The sequence below is a fragment of the Podarcis raffonei genome, chromosome 6, assembly GCF_027172205.1.
Source record: "Podarcis raffonei isolate rPodRaf1 chromosome 6, rPodRaf1.pri, whole genome shotgun sequence".
NCBI lineage: Eukaryota > Metazoa > Chordata > Lepidosauria > Squamata > Lacertidae > Podarcis > Podarcis raffonei.
The window spans coordinates 57,258,398-57,271,346 of record NC_070607.1 but is presented as its reverse complement, the minus strand read 5'-3'; the positions used below and the strand labels follow the sequence as shown (position 1 = coordinate 57,271,346).

Here is a 12,949-nt window from a genome sequence, read left to right as displayed (position 1 = left end):
TTTTGGTCTCGATAATAATAACAAATCCAACTTCTTTTATAAGCTTGATGTTGTTGGCTAGGGGTGGGTGGGTGCAAATAACTCAATCTGAAGTGTTAGACAGCAAGAGTACAACACAAATGCTGCATCTCTTCTCTAATTTTGAGACAAATTAAGGAGTTGGTATTTAAGAAGTGACTTCTAGCACTTCTCTGGATAATACACATATCAAAGAGAAATCTGTGGAACTCTCCTAGGAGACTCCGTAATATGCTGTGTAAAACAAGACCTGTAGAGAGTTTCCTGCAACAGAAGGAGGAGGAGGCAGCAGAATGGAGCAGTAAAGAGAAGGCACTGGGGCAGCAAGGTCAGGGTAGGGATGATAACATATATTCCCCATGTCTAACATAGACTGAAATCAAGTCACTGTGCAAAGCCAAAGTCCCAGAGGAGTGGCGATTGCTGCGAGGCTTAGAACACGACAGATTGCAAGAGTCGGAAGCACATCATCAGGTCCAAGGGGATCGGTGGCTTCAGATGGTTGCCATCCAGGCGCAGATAGCGAAGACGGGGCACGTTTTCGAAATCTGAGGACGGATCGTGGAAAGCGACCATAGAATTGGGGCAAATCTGGGTCCCGTTGATTTCTAAACAGAGAAAAGAAAGCACAGCAATAAGTTAGGAGAGTCAAGATAATTGATTCTGCACTTCTCTTTTCACCCTCTGGTCTTCCACCAATCGTCAATTCAAAATCCAAGGTTATGCAGTGGTCCCTTTTGGCTTTAAGACCTATGTTTCCATTCATCATTGTGAAATATTTGGAGAAATCCTGCTTGTCTGCTTTGAACAAGGGCTTTCTCAGCTCATTTCTCAAGTCCCATATCACCCTCCCCCCATTTCATAGGCCTGTATAATCTAGTTTATAAACGATACAGACATCTTTCAAAAGAGGTTGGCAACAATGCTGTTGCGTGTACCCACACCACAAAAGTGAACATAGCTTTAAATGCACATAGATATAACATGTTAGAAAAAGGTGAATGTCGCATTCCAAGGCTGCTTTGAAGAAGGATTAATGTGACACAGCTTGGTGTTTAGCATATTGGATATCCATGCCATCCCTGTACTATTCAGACTAGTACAGAATATTGCAATCTGTACATTCCAATCTTAAAGCAGATCCGATGTAAAGATGTAACTAAATGCTTGGTACGGATATGTGACTTCATTCATGTATAACTATTGACTGCTAAAGTGGTGGGATCCATTTAGGTAAGCAATACAAGTTTTGCTTGTTGTGAACCACACGGAGAGAACTGAGAAACTTGCACTCAGTTTCCCATATGGAAGACAAATTGGCCACTGGGTCTCTCTGCAGGTTAAGCCTTGGAATCAGTCTGCATTTGTCACTGAGCAGCTCTGATTCTGAGCAAAAAGGGGGGCGGGGTGGAGAGAGAGAAGGAAGAGGCTTAGGAAGACCCGGAACTCTGCTCCGAGGCCCCCACTGCCCTCCTATGCACCTCTGCCATCTGAGTCCTACCATACCAACAACACAGACATGTATTTCTACAGGGGGTCTTGCATACCCTTCAAGTTAGTTTTGGTAAGAGACATTCAGTGCCCCTGAGATGGTGATGATAAGCAGCAGCAGCATTATATCAACAGAACGGTGTTGTTCCACTTCTAGGTTCCAAAGACCTGCTCAAACATAACACTAGATGGCCTCAGGCTAATGAAGACTCACATCCATATTATTATTCTAAAATGAAACTATTCAAATGGCTGCCTCGCTGGGGATGTTATGAAGATAAAACAAACAAGTTACTGGGCCTTTGCTGATTATGATTTATAAATACTGGCTAACATTATTTAAAGGGGAAAAACAGTTGTTGTTTTTAAAAAAACCTAACCAACAAAGTAGGCCATTATTTAAGCAGGAAAACATCCAGCCTCTTCCTTTGATCTATTCTTCAAAGAACCTTAAGTATTCTGTAATTCAGGGATCGCTAACCTATGCTCCTCCAAATGTTCCCAGACTCCCATCGGCCTCAGCCAGTGTGACAGTCAAGACTAATGGAAATTGCAATCTAGCAATATCTGGAGGCCCAAAGTGTTGCCATACCTGAATCCCTAGTGCTCAGAGGGCTATACAGAAGGCTGGTTATCAAGTAGCCAACTACTACACCCTTTCTAAAAAGGCTCAGTTTTTAGGTGTTAATTTATCTGTTGCTTAGCAGACATTTACTCGTATTTAGGTTACAATATCATTCATCCCTAGCCCTGATTGGCTCTGCCTCCACCCTCCTTATATCACTTCCCTGAAGTCTGATCAGTTATCCAAAGGCACACATCACTGGTGAAAGTACTGAGTAAGAGTAAAGTCTAATACTCTTTTTGTACCATGTTTAGGCAAAGCCAACCTGGAGTAGTGGTAGTGGTGGTTGGTAAAATTATGTTTACATATGCTTCTTTCCTCCTCTGTGTCAATGGCATGGGATTTAGATATCAACAAACCACCTTTGACTCTACTTGGGGATTTCAACAAGCCTGTTAGACAAAGGATCAGGGGGTGTTGGCATTGCAAGTATCAGACTCATGGTGTGTGTGTGTGTGTGAGAGAGAGAGAGGGGGGGGGGTCCAATTCCCATTAGGACTATGGCAGAGACCAATGAAGCCACGGTCCCCATCCAACTCCCACCCTGAGCCAGCTTTTTCTTTTCTTTTCTTAAGCTATGCAACGTGAACAATATGGCAAACCTTGCATCAGATTTGGAACTTGTTCATAGCACAACAAATCCTTCATTTGATCAATTGCTTTCCTGTGCTTATGCTTCTGAAAGCCAGATACCTGGGCTTTAAAAATATATAACAGAAGCAAGCTGATATATTTCCACCTTCCTAGAGAAGCCAGGGTAGGGGTGGCAGCTATTATTAAGAGAGAGGGGGAAAAACCTTTTTAAGGGAACCAGCTGAGGATGTAAGGCAAAGAGGTTGGTAAAAAGCCATGCTTGGCTCCAAGGCATTGCAGATTATAAGCACTGCAATTATGATTAACAGCAATCTTAATTATAAGAGTTCATGAATCAGAATTTGCTTCCTGTTGCTAAATCATGAACCATATGTGCACTTGAATCTCAGTGCAAACAGTTTATATTTCATGCCATGGCACCAGCTAAGGATTATATCCATGCCATTTCTTCTTTTATTGTTTCAGTTATCTTGAGAATATCAGGGGGCAGAGTAGGATGGGGTCACCAACTTGGTGCCCATGGTCACCAGTGTGCCCACCAGTACCTCCTATGGTGTCTGCAAAAGGCCTTTGTACCTAACCCATTAAAAAAACTCACAACATAAGAGAGATGTTGGCTCTTCCTAATCAATTCCTGTCTGCACTGGCTTAGCCTCTCTTACATTGCCAATTAAACATGCCAACATTTCATTATCTGTCATGCTTGGACACCCACCTTCCTACCAATTTGAGCAGAGAAGAGGTGCAAAGTGTTTCTCTTTTTCTGCTCTTTGAGGAGTGGCAGCCATTTCTTGTTATGCCACATCCTGACAGCAGCCACTTTGTGACTGGCACCCATGGGCCTTCCTTAAAGTTCAAAATGTACCCACTGGGTGGTAGTCAATAACATTTTAGTCACAGTAGACCCATTTAAACCCATTTCTGAGGTTCTACTCTGAGTAAACTTAGTTGAACACCACCTACACAGTCCCCCAAAGGTTGATGCTCCTTATATTATATTTCCCCTCATGTAGCAACCTAGGCAGAGCAAAGGGCAAGGGTGGTGATGTCTTTTGCTGGAGTGCATCTCTAACTGAAAGTAACTAATGAAGTAATTAGTACCCTCAAACTGAAGCACTAATGAGACCCCATTACCATTTAGTAAAATATCTGCACCCACAAGTATCACATCCCTGCTGTGCAAAAGTGCTTTTATCCTTACTGCACAGATGGAACAACTGATGCTGTGAAACACATGCTTATCTGTTCAAAAGAAATTTTAAAACCCTTTAGGTCTTAATCCTGACAAAACTCCCCAAGGGGTTAAGAAGTTTGGGAGTGCCTCCTGAAATGGGGCAAGTCCTGTTGCATTTTCTGGGTTATATCCAAGGTAAGTGTCAACTTGAATGCTGTGGGGTTAAGAAGAAGAAACCCCGAATAAATCTGAGCTCCACATTTCCCTGCTTCTGAAAGTAGGTCTCTAGCCTTTGTACTTGCTAATAAAAGATGTAAAGTGTGACCTTAGGATAACCTTAGACTAGAGACTCCAAGGCGTGTGAACCTAAGTTATGAATTTAAAACAAAAACTTGTAATTTTAACACAAGAATCATTAGTCTTAGATCCTGCCTGTGTTATGTTGAGCACGGGAGTCATAAATGTTGCATCAATGAGCTAGCCTGGTTCAAATGAAATGCTTTTGCCTTGAGCTGCCAGATGTGAATAAAGTTACTCAGAATTTAACTACATTTTCTCTCTTTGGAGCCCATTGTATAAGTTGGCTTCATTGGCCTAACCCACTGCTCTTCCAGAGTGCCAAAAGTTTAAAGCAAAGTGGGGGGGGGGATAGCACTTGGGCTGGTTGTTTCATGGCTTATTGTTTCCTTTGCTTGCTAAGAATTTCTGGAAAGGATTCTGCATTCCTGCTCTCCTGCAGATGTTTTCAATCAAGGCAGCAGGTGGTGGGAGCTCCAGCAGCACAAACATCTGGGGGCAGTAAGGGCTTTGTTATTCCCATGACTGTGCTTGCGCACTCTGTGGGATGACACCTGTCCTATGAACTGACATGGGCTTTGCCCAAAAGTGTATGGCCCAAAAGCATTGGCTAGATTTTCTGCCTCAGATGAAAAGTATGGGCACTACATATCTTGACTTGGGCACCATTTGCTGCTTCACCTCAGGAAGCAAAATGTCTTGGACTGGCCTTGATGGCCATTCTTAGGTGGCTTGGTTCTGCCACATGTTCTCCTGTAGACCTAGCCAACTGCAGGTCTCTGCTGACTCACTTTCAATGGAATTGTTATTCAAGTAGAGGTGCTCCAGCTTGGAGTTGATGTAGGGGATGTTGGTGAGGTTGTTGTATGCCAAGTGCAACACCAGCAAGTTAGTGAGGTTGAAGGAATTCTTGGGCAGTCCTTTGTCGGAGAGCTTATTGTAGTTAAGCCTAATGAAAGCCAAGTTAGGGAAATCTTTGAAGTAGTTGTTGGGGATGTCTTCGATTTGATTCTCGTCTAGGAAGAGCTGGTGGATTGCATTGGGAACCGAAGGTGGCATCTTGTGTAGCCTGTTGTGAGCTAAGTTGAGCTGCATGAGGTTCTTGAGCCCCTTGAAAGTATTTTTGTTGAAGTTTCCATCATTCAGCTCATTGTGATGAAGGTCTAAGAGGATGAGGTGATTCAGGTTGTTGAATACACCAGCAGGGATCTTAGAGATCCGGTTCCTGCTCAGCCGAAGTTGTTCCAGATTGTGAGGCAAATTGTGGGGTACTTCCCTAAGATGATTCTTCTCCATGTACAGGAACATAAGGCTTTCTAACCTATCCAGCACCTTCTTGTTCACCTTCGTGATGCGGTTGTTATCCAGATTAATCCACCTCAGCTCTGTGGCATTCTTGAAGGACTCCTCAGGAAGCTCATCAATGAAGTTATTCTGCAGGTAGATATAATGGGCCCTGGGTGGGAAAATGGGCACTTTTCTCAGGTTGCGGCTATCACAGTAAATGGCTGAAGGGAAATCTGGAGGGCAGAAACATTCTCTAGGGCAGTCTGGGAAAACTGAGGGAGGTCCAGGTGGCAGAGGCGGAGGCAATTCTGTAGGTTCAACTGGTTCAGAGGGTGGAGGAGTAGCACGCTTTCTTCCAGGCTTGCGCCTCTGTCCATTCACCTCACAAATCAGCACAAGAATGAGTGGGAAAATCAGTCTGGCAAGCCCCTTCATGGTCTAGACAGTCACCTGTTAGAAGACAAGAAGAAACCATCGAAAATAGGACCATGACACAAACATATTGGACATTAACTTAGTGTTGCTATCCTTTTCTCCAGCACTGGATTTCCCAGACCAGAGTACCTTTAGGTGCAAAAGTGAAGTGTGTGTGTGTGTGTGTGTGGCCAGTAGTACATAGCTTATTTGGTGCGCAACTTTTTATGGTCAGGCAGAGCAATCCTGCAGTGGCATAGCTAGCTGCTAAGGTGCCCGGGGCAGGGGTGCGCACCCTAGGGGCGGGGTGCGATGGGGCAGGACACGCCACGGAGCCTCCAAGGATTCCGCCTGCTGCCTCCCCTTCAGCTGTAGGGTGGCTGAGGGGGAGGCGGTGGGCAGGCGCAAGCCCCATACTGCTGTTTCAGTCAGTGTAGAGCCTGCAGGCACCTGAGCCACCACATCACACCCAGGAGGGATTCATGACTTGAGCACACTGGAGGCCCCATGGTAAGCGCCACCTCCCACGATGTGGCACCCAGTGCACAATGCCCCCCCAACTACGCCTCTGCAATCCTGTATACCAGGGGGTAGAGAACCTTCTTCAGCTCAAAAGCCACATTCTCTTCTGGCCCACCTTCTGGGGGCCATGTGCCAGTGGCATCCATGGCCAGAGGCAAAAGTGGGCAAAGCAATGCATGTAAATGTTATATTTGTGCTGGAGGCTGGTTTCCACACACACTCATACACCCTGCTCTGTCCTCCAGCCAGGCAATGAAGAGGCATTATCAGGGTTCAAGTGCACATTCCAGCCAGGGACAAAAACTTAAGAAGGGTATGACTGGTAAGGAGTTGGCTGTTAGTGGTAAAGAAAAAGGCCAAGGGTCATCACTAAATGAGTTCTGCTCAGAGTAGACCTAGTGAAATTAATGGACCTATCTATATTCCACCTTTTAGGACAAGGTCCCAGCAAACTGGCTTTCAAAAATTAGTATTACAGTACAGCAGTACAATAAATGCACATCAGTTATAAACCAATTCAGCCAATATAAAAAAAATTCAAGAACAGCCTTAAAAACTTTTTTTTAGGTCTTAAAGATTTTAAAACAGAGGATTGGTGGTTCATGCCCACTCCAGGGATGGCTGTGGGCAGTATTCCTGCATTGTAGGGGGTTGGACTAAATGACCCTTATTGTACCTCCCAACTCTGCAATTCTATGATCCTATGATAGTTAAACTCTGAATAGAACTAGGATTGGATACAACCCCAGGCTTTGAGCTCAGGTACTTTCTGCTAGAGCTCATACTATATTTAGCAAAATTTCAAAATCTGCTTAATTTTCAAATGTCAACAATGATATTTTGATGTTGAAATTTGTTATTTGTTACATTAATTTGTTTTGATTAATTTAATTTTAATAAATAAACTAATTAACTAAAATGTGTTTTTGCAAATTAACTATTGAAATTACTTCCAAATGCTAATGGCTACTGCATGTCTGTTGACAGCTATTGACAGCTGCTGACAGCTACATGTCAGATGCTGTCTGCTACTGCATGTAAGATGCTATCAAATGCAAATGAAAGCCATCAGATCAGATCAGTGGCTATTAAAATAAAGGCTCAAGATCGGAACTGTCGTATTTGGACTAACTAAAAGTATTGGAGCAGGACGAAATAAGAACATAATTCCCTGAAATCCAGAACACGGGAAGTCATTCAAAATTGTTTAATTTGGTCTTGAATAATTGGCTTTTTTAATCATATTATAATTTGGTGTTGTATTAATGTGGCTTTTATTGGATTGTTATAAATGAAAACTAATAAAAATTATTAATAAAAAAGATGCTATCAAATGCTGATCACATCAGCCAACAGAGAACTGTCAAACCTTGCAAATACTTGTACATCAAATGCCGATGCCTAAATATTCAGTAAATGTTTGGAGAACTTGCATACAGCCAATAAACAAACAAGGGATATTTGCCACCAAAACTAGAAGAAGAGAATGCTAAGGCGTGGGGTTCTTTTGCTCCATTTTCTGGTTCCTTGACTCATACTTTAGGGAACTAGATGCACTGCTTTATGGTGGTAGTCAACTAAGTTGCACTCAGAGCAGACCTAGTGAAACCTGTAGTCCTAAACACAGTCATGTTCATTAAGTTAAATCGGTCAACTTAGTTGAATACTGCACTCAATGTCTTCAATTTTCATAGCTTTCTTTTCACAGCTGTGGATTTGTGAAAGAGATAAATGTGATCCCCATCTTGCAGCCTGGCAACCTAGCCTTGGATCAGTGCCCCTCGTGCCATCAGCACAGCTGGCTTCCAGCCTTGAGTACAGGAGGGTTCCCTGGAAAAGGGAGAGCACCTGCCTTTTCCAAGGGCATCGCCTAAGCTCATGAATACGTATTGCAGTGCATATACTTGGTTTTTTCTTTTTCATAAATCATGTGCTTACAGCTTGCCATCTCATCTCCTTTTTACGATACCAAAAGGAAGCAATTTGCACAACAAACCCTGCAGTTGAAAATTGTTTAGGCCTGTTGTCTTATTTATATATCTCTTTTAATGAATTCTATAGATGGACAGCCAATGCTGTAAAACATACAAAGTTCTCCATTGTATCTTTTCCTCCCAATCCCACAGCACTCTGTACATTTTAAAAATGGCTGTTTTATTGATGATGGTAATGATTACACTCGGACAGCTTTTAAAGTATATGTTTTAGGAGGAGCACCTGCTAGCCAGTTCCATTTTCAGAATACCTCATTTCTTTTTTCAGCACCATCCTTTCAATTGTGTGTGTATCCTTCATCTTGAAAACAAAGAGCACATCTACCCTGTTTGCAAGCATAAGCATCGCTAACCTCTGCAGCAAGGCTGCCCTTCGCTTCATTGCATGGAAGCTGGGACACCAAACAGCCACTGCTCAAGTAGGTCTAGCATAAATATCTCACTGAAGAATAGCATCCTCTTCTTAAACAACCATCTGGAAAGGCCCTTCTTCTAAAGAGTGTCAGAGGAATAAGAGGGCTTCTCATGGTCACAGCTGTGAAGGAAATGTGAGCAAATTGTAGCCTGTACAACAATGTCCTTGAAAGCTGTAAAGAACCTGTAGGTGTAATAGCAGCTGAGAAAGGTGCAGAGAACCGCTGTCTTCTTACTGAAAAGCTAATGTCTACCATCTCTTCATTTTTCATGTGAGGAAGGGAAACAAGAATCATGTACCTATACCTATGTATTTGGAGAGTGACTCCTTCAATTATTTTTTTAAAAAAATTGTTTGCAGCATTTGATGGGAGGCATTTTATCTTCCCATCCTGCCCTGTCTGAATCCTGTGCAAAATAACACAACAGCTTTTGATCCACCCAAATGTGCATCTTCCACAAAGCTAATGGTTTGCATGGGAAAGCTGAACTAGAGAAAAAAGGGTGCCAACATACACAGTGATTCTTTTTATTATTCTCATGATGACTTCATTTACTCGCTCCTGTTCTCTGCTTGTGATATAAGTATTTGGGGATCTATCTAATTCTGGGTCGAAATTATTTTGTGTGGTAGCACTGAAGATTGGAATTCAATTGCACACCCACCACCATCCTACTTTTATTAGTGTATCCTTTAAATTTTTAAGGACTTATTCATGCTTAATTGTGTTGCTTAATCTCTGATGGGCTGTGTCTCAAACGGTAATTGTGATTTATTTTATTTTCCATATTGTATCCTAGCCATATTTAGCTGTGCCACCCAGAGAACATAGGATGTCATCAATAAAAAGAAAATAATACTCAAATTATGGAATTAAGTTTTCCCATGCTTTCCGTCACTCCATCCATCAGGCTTCCTAAGGACTTGGTTCTCATTAGGCATCAAAGTAAGTGGCAGATTTTTCAGCATACCAAACACAGCTCCAATTATGGCCAGATTTTTAAAAGAATGTGACACACACAGAGAAGGGAGAAGTACTTTGGACATCTGGTCTTTAAAACCCGAAGCACAAGGCAGTTAGATCCAAACACGCACAGTGGTTGTCTTCATTAAAGCCATGCTAGGGAAATGGCTGGGTCCAAGTGATTTTGCAACCGTCAACTTATTAAATCCTTAGCAAGGCAGGAGCAACGCCACCGAGGTTCCAAGGTTGCGAATACACCAACACAATGTATCTGGCAAACGTGAATGCAAATTGTCAGAACATATGGAGAGGAAAGGGAAAGTTGCTTAGCTGGGGTGTGATGAGGTGGGCGAGGTTACTTTCTTCATTTCCTGGCATCCTCCTACTGAGCGTGGAAAAATCCTGACAGCTTTGAACCACAGTGTTCCACTTCAGCACAAATGGATATTTTAACAGCACTGCCACCAAGCGCCTGCACTGAAATCTGCACCACACTTTTTCTCTCAGTTGTAAAAATGCACAAGCAGGGCCTAATTAACTTAGGAGCCTCAAATGGTGCCAAGGGGCACTGGAGCCATTAGAAGTTCTGCCAAAATGGTTTATTGCAGCTTTGGAACACGTTCAATGGAAATATCGCCTTAGTGATCTATGCTTAATATGGAAGCTGACTCACAAGACAATGAATCAGTACCAAATAGTCTTAAGGGTGCTGTCAGGCTCTCAACTACAGCAACCAGCAAAACAGGAGCAAGCTTCTCCCTTGGGCAGAAAAGAAATGGTTTCAGGCCCATACTCTGTCACAAACTTCCTTTGCAACCATAGACAAGTCATTGTGCTTGTTTTGGAAACTTGTCCAGAGTCCCTTTGCAGAATCATATTAAAACTTGGTCCAGGAGACCCATGGCCCTCCAGTTGTTGACTTTTGAAAACAAATCCAATCACAAGATTTAAAGTCAAGGGACCATGTTGCATTTTGCAGCTCCTTCTGCTTATTTCACCTAACAGAGCAGCTCCTAATTGTGGTCTATTAGAATGTATTCTGCAATTGGTCACGCTGGAAACACTGAGTCAAGCTGGTGTAACTCTAGGAACTGAAATATCTCCATTAAAATGCACAGGTAGCGCGCTCTCTCTCTCTCTCTCTCTCTCTCTCTCTCTCTCTCTCTCCCCATGCAGCTCTTTTGGATCAACTGACAAATCACAAACCAGGACCAGACTCTGGTAATATGGTGCCCTGAGGGGGGGGAAATTGGGTGCCCCCGAATATTCCTTATTTTCACAATAATTATTTTTGGTACAGATGCTTTTTATGGACCTTCTCAGTATGACCTGTACAAATATAGGTGATATCATCATCATAATTTTGTGCCCCCTCAGCTCAGCACCTAAATGTGGTGCTGCCCAAACCTAACTGAACATGCACAGAGAGAGATTTCTAGTTTTTAAAGTATACGCCTTTCAACCCATTAAAAGGGCCTATTCAGAGCCTATTCCAGTCATGGCAATTGGCCCAAATTGTCCTGCTATGACCCATATGCCACACTCCCCCTCTTATTTGTACTAACACCTGCACACAATGAGCAACCACAGAGATAAACAGAGTTGTGCATCTCTGTGCCACACAGGCAGGCAGACTTATTCTGTCCTATTAATTTCACTGTGGCAGAGCAATGCACATATTGGTTGCTCTGCTTGCTGTGCTGTGCAGCCTACCAATATGTTCAATTTCTCCACATCTGGGAACACGGCCTTCGTAAGTGAAGCAAGATAAGAGAAATGTTCTGAGCTGTAGGGGATTTCTGAAGAATCGGATACATGAAGCCTGTGTGGCTTAACTCTATCTTATAATAGTGCTCGCAAGAGTCCGTTTTTGCCGAGGCCCGGCAGTCGTGTTTTATTGGGTGTACTAAAGAAATGCTTACAGGCTGACTCTTTTCAGTTCTCTAGCCTCATGCTGTATAATCAAGTTCCTTATTGCTTAAGATGCTGCTAGTGAACTTGGATATCATTAGCTTCTTTTCCATATATGTGGAATTACAGCTCATATATGGCCCACTGGATGACACTTGCTACCAAAAGAGTAACCTTCCAGGTATGAAAGGCCACAGAAGTGGCAACAAGTCAGATGTTAAGTCCAGAAATTATCATACTAGTAGCGAAAGAAAGGGCTCATTGATGCTTTCGTTTGTCCCGTGCTTAGAAAACACAATTCCAAGTGGTTTTCCGCTTATTCCATGCTTTCTAGGTACAGGTCTGAGCAATTTGGCCTTTGTTCTGCCATTTTCCCAAAGAAAATCTGGTCTTTGGTGTTAAACTGGAACAAGTAGCAATCAGTGGAAACCTTATTGCCGTTTGTTCCAATTCAGTGCTAAACTGCAGCTTTTCCCAAGGGAAAGCACTGGGGCAAACAGAAGTGTGGATGACAGAAAGAAAGAAAGAAAGAAAGAAAGAAAGAAAGAAAGAAAGAAAGAAAGAAAGAAAAGCACAAAGATAAAAGCCCTGAAAAACATAGGCCATGCTTATTTGAGAGCTATATGGCTTAAAAATGAAATCATAGTCCCACTCTATTCTGCCTTGGTCAGACCACATCTGGAGTGCTGGGTCTAGTTCTGGGCCCCCAAATTTAACAAGGATATGAACAAGCTGGAACATGTGCAGAGTAGCTCAACCAAGATGATCAAGGGTCTGGAAACCAAGCCTTATGAGGAATGGTTGAAGGAGATGGGTATATTTAGCCTGGAAAAAGGAGATTGAGAGGAGATATGATAACCATCTTCAAATATCTAAAGGGCTCTCACATGGAAGATGGAGCAAGCTTGTTTTCTCCTGCTCTGAGGCTAGGACCCAATAGTTGCAAAAGGAGATCATGACTCATCATCAGGAAGAACTTTTGGCAGTAAGAACTATTCAACAGTGGAATGGACTCCATTTGAAGATGGTGAGCTCTCCTTCATTGGAGGTTTTTAAGCAGAGGTAAGCCCTGAAAATTAACAATATAACTACTTAGCTAAAGTGGGTTATAGGCCTTTAATCACAAGCCACATTTATGCTAATACCCAGACATGGTTCTGTGACAATGGATTTTTGAAATTTTGACAGCAGTTGACCCGCCTTTGAACAGCTTTGCTAAGCAGATAGGCTTCTGCAAGAAGGA

The 12,949-nt window shown here is 42.7% G+C and overlaps 1 protein-coding gene across 2 annotated transcripts in view; it reads right to left on the bottom strand.

The window, feature by feature from the left end:
* Nucleotides 1-347: 347 nt before the first annotated feature.
* PRELP (proline and arginine rich end leucine rich repeat protein) overlaps nt 348-12,949 on the bottom strand; it is a 28,822-nt gene continuing 16,220 nt past the window's right edge. For both annotated transcript variants that reach the window (XM_053393161.1, XM_053393163.1), the window contains exons 2-3: nt 4,991-5,936; nt 348-626 (exon numbers count right to left, since the gene is read on the bottom strand). In XM_053393161.1, coding sequence (XP_053249136.1) covers nt 451-626; nt 4,991-5,921 — 1,107 coding nt within the window. In that variant the 5' untranslated portion in view covers nt 5,922-5,936 and the 3' untranslated portion in view covers nt 348-450. The remainder of the gene's footprint in view (nt 627-4,990; nt 5,937-12,949) is intronic.